General features: G+C 42.8%; 1 protein-coding gene across 3 annotated transcripts in view; it reads left to right on the plus strand.

The window, feature by feature from the left end:
• Positions 1–14,594, plus strand: part of LOC144761298 (uncharacterized) — a 130,904-nt gene that overhangs the window by 52,104 nt on the left and 64,206 nt on the right. For 2 of the 3 annotated variants that reach the window (XM_078646745.1, XM_078646747.1), the window contains exon 2: positions 9,026–9,086. The exons of the other annotated variant lie outside the window; for it this stretch is intronic. In XM_078646745.1, the coding sequence (XP_078502871.1) occupies positions 9,026–9,086 (61 nt within the window). The remainder of the gene's footprint in view (positions 1–9,025; positions 9,087–14,594) is intronic. 3 annotated transcript variants of the gene reach the window in all.

A 14,594-nucleotide genomic window follows, 5' to 3' on the forward strand; every position in this document is an offset into this window, starting at 1 on the left:
TTACCACCCGCTATTCCTTCCCGGGATTCCACAGGTGTGCATACCTGCGTGTTCCAGATAACATAGAACAAGACACTAACTTAACATGAAGAGTTAAAACATGTAATCAATAACCAAAAATTATGTCCTATGAAATTACCAATATAATCAATAACACCATCAATTCAAAATGAGCAAAATGTCACCAACAGTAAAAAATCCTTACTATTTTCAACACTTCAAAAAACATGCTAGCATATTAACACCATTTCACAACCCTATTGATACTCACACCACTTCTTGCATCACCTGCCAGTACTGCTTTGCCAGTCTTCAGGTTCTGAGCATTGGAGTCAGGAATCAGGACTTGGACATTTATCTAACTTGGGCAATTATTTTATTTCCCTCTTAAGGTCAATGATCCATTAGTTGAGTAGTTGATGGTGAAATCAAAAATTACTAATCACCAAACTAATCAATAATGACCATCCTCTGCTTACCAAAAACTGATGGAGAGCGGTAATTTCTTCTGGTAGTTTCTCAATGTAAAACCTCCATGCTACCTCTAATTTACCGCTCAAAAGGTGTTGGGCCCTTCACACCATGTATTACCTTCAGGAGACTTTAAATAAAGATGAACAGTCAAAATACAATTATTATTGTAAGCCAATAAAGAGAGTTGTTGATTATTTTAAAGGGTTTTATTTTCTAGTCAAAAAGTTAATTTTTCTCTGACCCTTTATTCATTAGTAAAATATCAATTAGGTTACAGAATTTTGGAAAACAGGAAAATATCAATAATACAGAACACATTACAGTCTGCATATAAGCATTACATGTAGTTATGAAAATGTGGCGCAAAATTTCAGTCACAATTCTTAAAGAGTTTCTAAGAAAAATAGTCTTGCAAAGCTAATCAATAATTAAATAGTTGGCAAAAAATCTCCCATTAAGAGAAATAAATGCATAAGACAAATAAATCTTTTAGACCTAATTAATTAGTCAAAACATGAACTTAAAGTTTAGCATCTATCCTGATCCACTGCACTCTCTGTCTGTCTGTGTCTAAAGAGGAAAGCAGCCCCTCCTTCACCAGACCTCAAAGGAATGCGGCATGAAGTGCCAAGATATGACGTGGAAGCAAGAAACCTCCCCCTGAATCTCCTCGGACGCAAACCTGCCCTTCAGCAATCTCCCGAGACGTTTCTCGTACCTAACCCATAGAAGCCAGCTGAGCTGAGAAAAAAGAAGAAGTGCCAGCTCCCATCCAGAGAGGACAGTATTTATACCATAATTATTGGCAGAGTACACAAAGATGTAACATTTTTCAGTAAAACCTTTCGTGATTGGTCAGTCATGATGCATGAGGTCACACTTCCCTGACTCATTCTAAAAACCTGACTTCACTAGTCTTAACAAAAGAAGCATACATGAATAACTACATTTATAAACATTGCAACATTTACTAGGAAAAATGTTTCAATCTAATTCATCTTTCCTTCCTTCTCAGCGCAGTAGATGGACACTTTTAACTAACTGGTACATTGGCAGAATGACAAGAATTCAGGTTGTCCTTGACTTTTTGTCATGAGGAAAGCTGCCACAGTCTGTGCATGCTCCCTTCTCATTAAATTGCAAGCCATAGTCTTGATGGATTCACAGGCAGCCATGTTTTGTGTAGGCCCCAAAAATAAAACAAACACAAAGATAATATTAATTTCATGTAAATCAGTCCATTATGTGTCCCAAGTGCATTATTAATTCACATACATTATAAAAAGAGGTGTTATTAACTGAAAATGTTTATCAAAATATGCAACAAGTCAAAGTCTATTAAGACAGGAATAATACATTTAGTTTACATGGATGTGCTGGGAAGAGAGAAACACATTCTATTAAAAAATCTTCAAAGGTAAAAAGGCCACTTTTTCTCTACATTGCAAAAAAACACATGTTAATTTAATTCAGCAAAAGCATTTTCAGTCTGAAGTGAATAGGCCTCACTTTTCATGTTTTCATGTGCCGTGTTTTTAACCTGCACCAAAATGTGCGTGGCAATTTAAATGCAACCTGTCTGAAGCACAAAAAATAAAACAATGCATGACTGCAGATGAAATCTGCTCCATCAGTAGGTAGGCGACATCTTAATGATTTGGCAAGGGACTGAAGATTAACACAACATAATGATACAGTGACAATTAGAAAAAAATGATAAACGGTGTAAATAGATACTCCTAGATTATTGGCTATTACATGTAAATACGCAGCACAGAACTTAGATTCCTGTCTTTAAGAAGTCTTCCTTAGTGGAAGAGGAAACCTTACACACTAATAGTATCATCCTCCATCATAGGGATCCTCTCCCATATATCCTACCTGTTTGTTCAGTGGAAGTTTGAGACCCTAGATTTTAGGGGATACCACTATCATGGTCACAGAGGCGGTGGGGTTCTTTGTAGTCACACATTCATCAAAAGGATCACCTGTCTGTTTTACCTACTCCTTTCCCCATCTCCATGCCGAAGTGCCTCTATGACCATGATGCTGGTATCGCCTAAAATCTAGGATCGCTCAAACTCCCACTGAACAAACAGGTAGGAAATATGGGTATGGCCTAACTAAATCAGGTTCCTTAACATATCTAACCAGTCTAAAATAGAGATTGTTCATGTACATACCACCTGTAGGGGTACGCATGCCCCTAACCTTTTAGGCTAGTTACCAACGGGCAGAAACATGTTGGCAGGTAGTGGTTGGGTGTCAGTCATTACACTCCAGACACCTACTCAATTTTGATTTTTAACCATACCTAGTGTCCCATTGAATAAAGGTATTTCCCCAGGTACACTAAGGTATTTATAAGTATATATCTGGATCCCCATCCCTTTGGTCTTGTCCAGTAAGATTTACGCAAGAACTCCCATCTATTTAGTCAGTCTTCGAGGAGGTTGAGGTTGAGTCCACCCTGGTGACACTGTCCTGCCAGCGGGGGGAAGAGGTTCCCTATGATGAAGCATGACACTGTTAGTGGTTTCCTTTCCACTGAGGATAACTTCTTATAGATAGGAATGTAATTTCTATGCTGTGTATTTACGTGTAATAGCCAATAATCTTGAAGTATCTATTTACACCGCTTATCATTCTTTGATAATTGTCACTGTACCATTATGTTGTGTTAAGCTTTGTGAAGGGACGTATGTTGCCATACCCTTCTCCTCTCCCTTATCTGTGTTTTTGAAGGGACTGAAGATGCCCTCTCAGAATTCCACGAATGGCTCAACTCCTGCGACGAGATCCTGAGATTTACATATGGCTACACTGGATTTCTTGGATGTAGCCATTTTTGCAGAAGATCAAAGTCTGAAAATAAGACATACCACAAACCAACAGCAAAAACAGTATCCTTTCTTTCCAGACCTTCCATCCTCGACCATTAAGGGAAAACCTCCCTTACAACCAGTTTCTACTCCTACAACAAAACTGTAGTGACACAAAATATTACAAAACCCAAACACTTAATCTAACCGACAAATTAAAAGAAAGAGTCTATCCAACCAAGATCATTCAAAAGAGATTGAAATACAAAACTGAGACACACTTTTAGAAACAACAGGAAAAAAAAGACAATATTCTAACATGTGTTACGACATACAGCACAGCTTACAATATGGTAAAAAAGCTATTAATAAACTCTGGCGAACCCTTACCTCTGGAACCCTCAAATGGCCTAAACCCAGATTTGCAAACAAGAGGAGCAAGAACATCTGTCACCTCCTTGTACATACACGACCCACGTTAACATGCTTAGAAAACAATATAGTGTTAAGCACTTGAGGGACCAACACCTGTAATAGGACATTACCCTTGTGGTTCATGCACTTTTTACGGTTAATTTTAAAGACCATGTTAAATTGACCCCTAAACGACATACAAACTGCAACACCTCACATGCAATTTATAACATCACCTGCCCCTGCAACTTAAAATACATTGGCATGACCTGCCACAAAGTGAAATGCTGTATTGGGGAACACAGTGGAAAATCAAGCACCCAGATGAGTAACCATTTGTTCTCCATGAAACACACCTCCACTGAATTGAGTTGGGTGATCTTAGAAACCTTAGACATAGTTAATAGCAATGCTGAACACACTTTATTAAAAAAAGAACAAAGATGGGTCTACCGCCTTGGAACGTAAGACCAAAGCCTTAATGACAACATACCCTGGCTCTCTCTCAACCGTTGAGCGCTCCAAAAAAAGACCAGTAAATACATGGATAAAATCTTCATGCATCCAGGAACCGAAATCTCATACATATGAACATTCCCACACATGTTCCTGACACTTTTCTATGTCTCTTCCATGGTGAACCATTTAAATGTATCATTAGGGCAGACACACCAAATGGTAACCCCTTGTGCGCTTTTAACATCTGCAATTATAGTGCTACATCAAAACCGTACCTCATTACCATGCACATGCTAATACTCAGTAATTGAGAATATATTGATCATTCGATTCTTTTGATTCACAACCATGTCAGGTTTTACTAAGCTTCAGTGGTCAGTGACCGTTTCTTTCATGATGAACCATTTAAATTCATCATCGGAGCAGACTCAACAAATGGTCACCCCCTATGCGATTCTAATAATAAATGCACCTTTATTAATTGATTGCACTAAAAAGCACCATTTTTACGTACCAAATACCCAGCTTCCAATATGGTTCAAATGCCTTTGCATTTTCACAAATATGTGTATTTCATCTTCAAAACACACACAACTTTCTTTTATCGTAGTCTTTCTTCTTATATTTTCTCTCTCTGTAGAATTTCTTTTAGCTTTATTATTCACATGGAATTTACGTATTACACACTGGTGCTGTACTGGGTGTAATTGTCCCAATTAAGGGCAGCGCTAAAGTCTTTAACCCCGACTGCCTCCAACACCCTTCCATATCCAGGGTGAGGAAGACTGCAGCAGTGCCTGCTGAGGCGACCAGTAACAAGGTAAAAGAGAAATTATATGAGCTCGTTTTTCCAGACACCACCCTTCTTGCCTGCCTTAGCCTATATATAAATTCTTGAAAACACATTTTTTCTTAGGTTTGTCCCCCCACAGAGGGTCTGTAACCTTGATTGAAGGTAAAGTGACCCTCTTTCGTTTTTAGCTCGAGCCTAGACGTGCAACCAATGCGAAGCATTGCTTGCTGTCGTCTGCTCGACAACTATTGTTGTCCGTGTCTGGGAATGTAGACACGAGTCGGACACGCGCTTTTCCAGTGTCAGTTTTGTCCCCGGGAGCGCGCTGCTGGCTGCTTGCTGTGTGTGCGGTGTCAGTTTCGCTTTCGCTGTGGAGCCTGGGCTTTCGCTGTCGCCCCTGCTTTCGCTTGGCTCGCATGCACTAACGGCGCGCACACACACACAGAGCCAGCCCCCACCCCCCTGCACACACACACACACAGGCGCGAGCACACATACACACGCTGCCGCCGCCCCTCCACCCCCCCTGCACACACACACACAAATACAGACACGCACACACACAGACACGCACGCATACACACGCCGCCGCCCCCTTCCCCCCTGCACACACACACAGACACACACCCCCGCACCCCCTTACAACTAAGCCCCACTCACCGCATCGCCGCCACTCCTGACTTCTGCAGCCACCGCGGGGCTCTCCCTCAGGCATGGGAGCCCCGCGTCACCAATGCTGCTCTCTGGCACTCCATGGATGCGGGCTTCACGCAGAAGGTGGAAGTCCTGACCCACGACCGGCTTGACGCTCCCGAACTTCCGGTTGCTAGGTCGGGTTACAATCCTTGTTTATTTTGCATTTAAGTCCGATCATATTTTGGGTTCCGTTTCTGGCTGAGGGTTTGGTTGCACGTCAGGATTTTAGTGGGATTTGTTTATGTAAAGTTGAGATTTGGCTAGTCTGTTTTTGCCAAACTATATTTACCATGTCACACACAGGGTTTGGTTTGGAGGTCAGAACCGCCATCCATCCCCTTGCACTGAGTGAATTCAAAAAGTATTTTTTGTACAGTCCCAACAGCAGTAGCACTAAGAACCAACAGCAGAGAGAGGGTCTGCAAATGTGCAACACTTGTCCTACTCGTATATGGTGATTAATCCTTGATAATTATGTCTACAATGTTTGTTTTTAAGTGTATTTATGCACGGAACAGTTACACCTATCTACTGCTGGAGGAATGAAAACAGTAATTTAATACTATAATGCGGTATTACCACATTTCAGTGCTGTGGTAAAACCATATTTCTGTAAATGACGTAGAACTAATTAAATGCGTGTTTATCGGATTACCACACGTTTACCACATTTTCATCCAAAGCAACAGCGTAGGAACAGCAAACGAGAATGAACACACGCCCTCTAACCCCGGAGACGGAAAATATTCACCCAGTCTCATTAATAATTTCTACAAGTTGTGGGCCAGATGTTTTCTGACTCGGCTTGATCTCGGTAGTTTGTCAATAAAGGGCCAAGAACGGTGTGACTAACTTTTGGTTTTACAACACGGATCAGCAATCCAGTTCTCAGTATTGGGATTTGTGGTTGTTGTTCGTCTTGTTTATTAGGAAGAGCTTGGGTTAGAAAGCCCTATGTATTCTCCCAGACAGCTGTCTTTAAATATGCATAGCGCTGAGTGCTTGCTGAGATATGTGTTGGCCCGCGCATCCTCTACACACCGTTGATCAATTTCACCCATGAACGCACACGTTGTTCCTAGTTCCCATGGCATTTATTAGTGTGTCATTTTACAGTGGCCCGCTAACACCTGGGCACCTATTGCCCCTCTCTGACCTCCATATTTAAGGGACAGTCTTTAAAAATTGAATGGGGTAAATCGAGAGCAGATGCAAACGTAAACCTTTGCATGAGTACTGAGCAGACAGGAAAGCATCAGCAAATTCTTTATGCAGCAATGTAAGATATTTTGGGATTCACTGTTAACCTTGTAAAAACGCTGACACCTCATTGCATCGCATGACGGCACGCAGAGGCGGACTGTGACCACCCTGATTTTATGGATCCTAAAACCAATGTCCGTGTTGTGGCAGAAACAATCCTCATTGACAGTCTGAACTAAAACTGAATGTCTGAAAAATCTATTTAACTAGAAATGGCTATTTCAAAAGCAATCGTTTTCAAATATGATTCTCAGTGGCTAGCAAGAAAAGTTAGAGCTTGTATCTTTAAATTACAAGAAAAAACTTTTTAAATCCGTCGAATGTTGCAGATAACACACACTGTGAAGGAGGCTACCTCATTGAGATTGGTGGAATTAGTTCTAGTCTGCCCACATTGTAGCTTTTACCCTTACCCCCCCATTTTCAGGCCAAGTTTGCTGCGTGTACGGGCTTTAGAATAGTCCTGAGTTTAACCACATTGGCATTTGGGTCAGGTGGCGTAACCGCAAATGAGTACAATTTGTTCTACGTATGCCTTAAAGAAACTTGTCCTTGCCTACTTCTGTGCAGCCAAGCGCAATTGTCCTTAGCAATGGGTCTTGAACTACCTCTTTTCGTGATGGACTGCTAGGGTTCAGGCCGCAGCCCGGTTTCAGTTTCGCTGTCTGTCCGCGTGAAACCCCTCCTTCTGGAGCTGGGCTGCTGTAGACAAGGGTCGAAGAGTGAGGGGCAGCACAGGGGCTAGACGCCTGGGAGCTTCTCGACGTTCTTGGGCCACCAACATTGCGTGGCATAGGTGGAGCAGGGCAAAATTTGGAGTGAACATTGTTGAGTAGGAGCAGTCCACAGTCAACGGAAAGAACAGCGCTGTTTCCAAGTCTGGTAAGTCTGTCTTGGTGTGGAAAATACTTGTTTATTAATTGCAGTACAATCTTCTATTTGTTTAAATATATGTTTGTACACAATAGTTTTGTAATTGATATTTTTACTGACAGCCTTCTGTGTATACACACACGTTTAGGGAGTCCTTTACAATCAGCAGTAGCAGTGCTGCATCTCCTCACACACACAGACATTTAAGTCACGTAAATACAACACATGTTGCATTACAAATGCTATAGGTGTCACATTTGCGAAACTTAAAACTATTGGCATTGTAAATGACAAAGATATTAGTTTCGCTATTTTCAAAACCAACACCTAAATAGGAAATGTGTCATTTACAATACCAATAGCTCAAACTTTCCTAATGCGAGACCTATTGCACTGCAAATGCTTGTTGTCTTTTTTCTAGTCGTTACTGCTTATGTTGATACTGTTCATTTAAGATTTTCTGTTTATAATGTCAATACAGTCACTAAGACATGGGCGATGACTAAGACACTTTAATTACCTGAGGCACACAAATGTATATATTATTTTAAATACGCCATAGAAAACCCACCCCGCCCCTGTTTTCTAACCTAAATTACGTTTTTCTGTATCGCCGCTTTTTTCTTTTTTTCTGGCATACACAGAGAGATCACTATACAGCAGATCATTTGAACACTGCCTAAAGATATCTTCTTCTTTCCAACATTGCTTGACAGCATAGCTTACAGCCACGGTCCGTTCAGGTAACAGCGGTGGGGCCGGGTAAGGGGGGATTTCGAGGGACGATGCAGAGGAAAAATAAATAAATAAATAATTTTCCCTCTGCATCATCCCTCGAAATCCCCCCATAACCCCTCCCCACCTCTGTTACCTGCACAGACTGCTGCTGATAGCTTAAGAGCACAGCATTTGGTTCAGATATATATACCAACAAAGGTCTGTGAAACCCACAACACATATATACTGTATGTAACCTCTACATTTATTCATATATCTACTGGGAAAACTTTGATAACAAACCTACTAGCGCCCAGACATACCTACCAGGGCCCAGCTGGTGCTAGCTTATTCAAGTAGCATGTCTGCTCCTTTAGTTTAAAGTAACTTTCCCCCTCTTTTTGCGACAAAAACGGTAGTATCTCTTAGGGCTACATTAGGAAATTATTTGAAAAATAAATACAATGGATGATGTTCCCCATATCGTTATTGTTTTTGTTATCTTTACCCTTAGACAAAAGACTATATCTGTGACATTGTCAGCAACGAGCAAATGAGCTCACTGATGAAGAGCGGTAAGTGATTCAACTTACCCTCATTAAACATTAAGTGTTCTAAAACCGGGACCACTCTCTTACAAACCGGTCCTGATGAAGGCCACCTGACCAAATGGGCACCTTTTTTGACCAAAATATGTTGACCTCACCTAAGGTGCAGCGGACCAAAACTAATCCTCTTGAGCACTGCTGTTTCCTTTTAACCATATCCCTTTTCTGACCAATACATTCCTAACAGGCACAGAGATATTTTTTATCACTTTAATATCACTTTAATGACTGCCACTATCCAGACAGTCTCCCTCCGGGTGGAGGGTTTTACATCATTTGTAGAACCGAACCCTCAAGTGGTAATACTATCCGCCTGACCACATAAGCAGAGAAAAACTATGTTGCATAGTGCGCAAGTGTGGTTGAACGTCTCCGATCCAAATCTCTGGAATATTGACATAAATGATTCATCCTCCTGTAATTACAAAACTGATAACTTTGGAAGCTGAATGACTCTCTGCTTCTTTTTCCCTTACTGTTTTGAGTAGCTTTTCATTGTGGCAAATACAAGGACCCTGTGTGTGTGGTAGCTGGAAAGTACTAGAGCAATTGGTAAGTGCTGCAATAGATCGCTAGATGAAACTATCGCAACCGGATCCTGAAGTTGGGTTTACCTGTGTATATTAAAAGACACCGTAAAACTGCAAGTCTTATAGAGTGAGTACAAGAAGCATAAAATGAGCTAAGCTAACAGTTTAATATAAAAGTGTTTGATTGAGAGGTTGTGGTGAGGTAGCTGGTAATGCCTTGTTTATCTTGTCTGTTCCATCTTTTCACTGACTTTAGGAAGGATCGTGATCGTGTGATCAATTAGCTGGTGCTTACCAATGGGGTTCCTAGGTGACAAAGTTTGTTCTGGGCTAAAGAGACAAACTTTTTCAAGTGGATATTAAGATAAATATTAAACGGGTAAAGCGAGACAATGATGGCTTGTCTGCCTGTACGAACTCCCTGAGTATTCCATTCTTGTTTTAGCCTAATCTTTCGTTCTGCCAGCTCTGCAGCACAAAGACGCACAACATGTTGGAGGGATTCCTTGCATTACCGGCAGCACCTGCAGAGTGTGCCTTCTTTAGGTCAATTCCAATTGGCAAGGTGCTTCAGAAACTGCCACCTACCCTGTGTCAGAGGCATGTATCTTGTCTTTAGTTGATTTGAATAAGGGCAGGCAAGGCAAATTGCGGGAGAAGCTGGTCGGTAGGTGTAAATGACTGCCACGGAGTGTTTGTGGTTGTCAAAGGCATCCCTAGCCAAGAGGTATGACCAGTAGCCAACCTGTTTTGATGCCCGGCTTAAAGGCTTGATGACTCAGGTTGCTGTTCCAGAGATCTTTCACATCTAGTCAGTCACGGTCAGGTATTTCCATGGGGTGCGAATTTGATTGATAGATTTGCAACATCCAACTCAATTGCATAGCGATCTAAGCTTATTTTGACAGTTTTATAAGAGGTATTTGTATAATATCAAATGAAGATGACACAATATTATTCAAAGAAGGAATGCAAGTAGACAATGTTGTCATGCCGTTGTCTACAACAGCCAAAGCATTCTCCAAATCAGCGCTGTCATTTTCTCGTTTGAGTTCAGCAGCTTCATGCTGGGTTACTTTTCAGAGTTCATTGTAAATGGCATATAAAAAGCATTTAGACCGTGGTGATCTAGGACCTAACAGGAAATCCTCTACATCCATGTCATCGCAGAGAAGAGTCAAGTGTTTCTTAACTGCAGACAATGTAGAATGCTGTAACCATTGCTAACATAACTTCCCCTCATCCTAGGTAGTGACTACTCCCGAGTGCTGTGTCTGTGCATAACATTGATGTGGTCTATTTGCTTTGCACCCCTTTGAGGTGTTTAAAAATCGTGCATGACAGTCATTAGTGTCCATTAGCCACACTAACCATTTTTCTGAACCTGAAAGTGTAGAATTATATGCATCATTCTGTATCATGTTGTTGAGCCGTTCTTCAGTGGGACTTGTAAAACGTTGCCAATTTTCAAAACGTGCAATGGAGGGAATGTTTGTTGTATTCATTTCTTTAAATTTAGCTAAACCCAGGCAAGTCATATCTTGTTCAGGAAAATCATTTTGCTTCTATCAGACAAGCCCTTAATAAAGCTTCATTGGCCTGTACTTGCCAATTGTGTGTTCCCCAAAAAGATTATAAATGAATGTTTTCCTTCCAAAACTCATAACCTTGTATGGACAGTGGGGAGATAACTGAATCCGAATAAATTAATTTAATGTGGGTGAGCATATTTTTCTTTGCTGGGGAAGGAGTCAGTTTATATTAGTAAGACTTTGGGTCTAAAGGGTGTTTGTTTGAAAAAATACGCACATTTTTGCAAGTATGTTCTTGAAGTACCCACTGGTGGTGTTGGGCAATGGTATAGTTGAGTGTAATTAAAGACTGCATGTGGAGCACTAGCTCTGTGTAAATAATGGTGTGCAGAATGACAATAAGAAAATATTTCACCATAATTAGTAGAATTCCGTACATATCATCAGCATCAAATACTGTGCAAGTCTCTAGTTCAGAAAGAGAAAGCAATGATTTCAGTGTATTCACATCACAATCATCAGACACAGTTCCAGGGTAATACCATCATCCATACTGATCTTGAAAACATTTGGTATTTGTAACGTTTCTGTAGGACCAAAAATATCAACCGGGACATTTACCCCAAACATTCCATCCGGTACAGGAAATCCAAAAATGATCACAAGGGACAGGTCCCTTCTCACTTTATGGGAAGAAGAATGAGACTTCAAAACCTAAGTTACCAGTTCAACAGCAGAGCATTCTAGGAGAGATTGTTCATTTAGAAGTGAAAAGGAAAACAGTCACAAATCCAATCCAAATGAAGAGGAAAACCATGAAGTGGCAAACTATAAATAGGACAATGGTGGAATCAGGTAAGTCTGTTTCAGCCAAAAAACAAATGCACAAATCCCATGCAATAAATTGTGTGACATACCTGAGGAAAAGCCATCAATTTCGGAAAAGTAGCCAGAGGCAGTCTGTGCAAAAACCGGAACTGGTAGATGCCTCCAAAGGTGGATCATAATAAAAAATGTTGTTGTTAGAAATGGCAGTCGTACACTGTGAGTTCATATTTGGGGAGTGTGCCGTGTTAGCAGTAGTAACAGGAAGTATAAAACTACATTATCCCTGCTGGGGAGTAATAATTTATGTATTTAAATGATTGTAGTGGGACTTCCTGAATGGTAATAAGAGGACACCGGTAACCCGTAAGCCCTTGTGGCCTATTATGTGTGGTTTGATGAGGTGAAATGAAATTTAGGACAAATGTTTAGTTTTTACAGCTAATAAGAGGAGGCAAAAGTACTATTCTATGACCTGCAGCTGCCAGGACTGGCACCAGTGCTCTGTATGATGGGACAAACTTTTTTTTTATTGACAATGCTCTCGAGCTAGAGCCCCAATCTTTGGAATCAAAACAGGAGTTGCTGGTTGCACCTTCACTTCTTCAGTGGCAGAACATTTGGTTAATGCGTTGGAGCGCTCGTCTCGGATTTCTTGTAGTCCCTGTAAGACAGCGTAACATTCATTGATGTCAAAAGGCATATCTGCTGCCACTGTTCCAGGGTTATCAAGGTATGTACTTCTGTACACAGAACAGGACTTCATAGGGAGTCCAGCTGCCCAAGGATCTTCTAGGCAGACTATTTGAAGCTCTCTGGACTCCATACAGATGATCTATCCGGCCTGTACCTAATACTCTAGCTGTTACAGGCTGTTTTAGGTCATGGTTTTTCCTTTCCACTATCAAATTTTCCTCAGGATGATAGGGAGTGAAATAAATGCTCAGGCACACCCAGGGTGCTTGTGCCATTCCGTAAGCCCTAGAGGCAAATGCTGGTTTATGGTCTGAGTGGAATGCATGCTACTGCATATGTGCCAATAAAGACTTAATTTGCTGACAAATGTCACAGCTAAGAACATATTACTTAGCCTGTTCATGAAGCCTATGACTTCAGTAGTGTTGCTGTAGTAGTGAAACTGTAACCTCCACACCAGCATGGGCAAATGCTAACCCCTCATCAGCAACTGTGATTAATTCTAGCCGGCAGTCTGAAGTTGCTATCACTCAATCCCCATTCCAGGGATAATCAATCAATCAATCATGCCATTTGTATAGCGCACTACTCACCCGGGAGGGTCTCAAGGCGCTTGGGGGGAGGGGTATGCTACTGCTCGAACAGCCAGGTCTTGAGTTGTTTCCTGAAGGCGAGATGGTCCTGGGTCAGCCGAAGGTGGATGGGGAGGGAGTTCCAAGTCTTGGCAGCCAGGTAAGAGAAAGTTCTTCCTCCGGCGGTGGCTCTTCGGATGCGTGGTACGGCTGCGAGGGCGAGGCTGGTGGACCGTAGCTGGCGGGTGGGCGTGTAGAAGGTCAGGCGGTCGTTGAGGTACTTGGGGCCCAGGTCGTGGAGAGACTTGTGTGCGTGGGTGAGGAGCCGGAACGTGATCCTCTTGTCGACGGGGAGCCAGTGCAGGTTCCTCAGGTGGCTGGAGATGTGGCTGCGTCGGGGGACATCCAGGATGAGTCGGGCGGAGGCGTTCTGGATGCGCTGGAGTCTTTTCTGTAGCTTGGCTGTGGTTCCGAAGTAGAGGGCGTTTCCGTAGTCCAGTCGGCTGGTGACGAGTGCCTGGGTGACTGTCTTCCTGGTCTCGGTCGGGATCCAGCAGAAGATCTTGCGAAGTATACGCAGGGTGTTGAAGCACGATGAGGAGACGGCCTTGACTTGTCTGGTCATAGAGAGGGAGGGGTCCAGGATGAAGCCCAGGTGGCGTGCGTGGTCGGTTGACTTGGGTGCGGTGCCCAGGGTTGGGGGCCACCAGGAGTCGTCCCAGGCGGAGGGCGAAGATCCCAGGATGAGGACTTCCGTCTTGTCCGAGTTCAGTTTCAGGTGGCTGTCCTTCATCCACTCGGTGACGTCTTTCATCCCTTCGTGTAGGCAGGTTCTCGCGGTGTCGGGGTCTCTGGTGAGGGAGAGGATCAGCTGGGTGTCGTCGGCGTAAGAGATGATGTTGAGGTTGTGCTGGCGTGCGATGGCTGCGAGAGGTTTCATGTAGATGTTGAAGAGGGTGGGGCTGAGTGAAGATCCTTGCGGGACGCCGCAGATGACTTCGGTGGCCTCGGAGCGAAACGGGGGGAGGCGGACTCTTTGTGTTCTTCCGGCGAGGAACGAGATGATCCACTCCAGTGCCTTCTCTTGGATACCGATGTTGCTGAGGCGCTGGACTAGGGTGCGGTGGCAGACCGTGTCGAACGCAGCGGAGAGGTCCAGGAGGATGAGGGCCACTGTTTCCCCCTTGTCGAGCAGGGTCCGGATGTCGTCGGTGGCTGCGATGAGGGCGGTCTCGGTGCTGTGGTTGGCTCTGAAGCCGGACTGCGAGGGGTCGAGGGATCCGTTCGTCTCGAGGAAGGTGGTCAGCTGTCTGTTGACGA

Source organism: Lissotriton helveticus, chromosome 6, assembly GCF_964261635.1.
Source record: "Lissotriton helveticus chromosome 6, aLisHel1.1, whole genome shotgun sequence".
NCBI classification, from domain to species: Eukaryota; Metazoa; Chordata; class Amphibia; order Caudata; family Salamandridae; genus Lissotriton; species Lissotriton helveticus.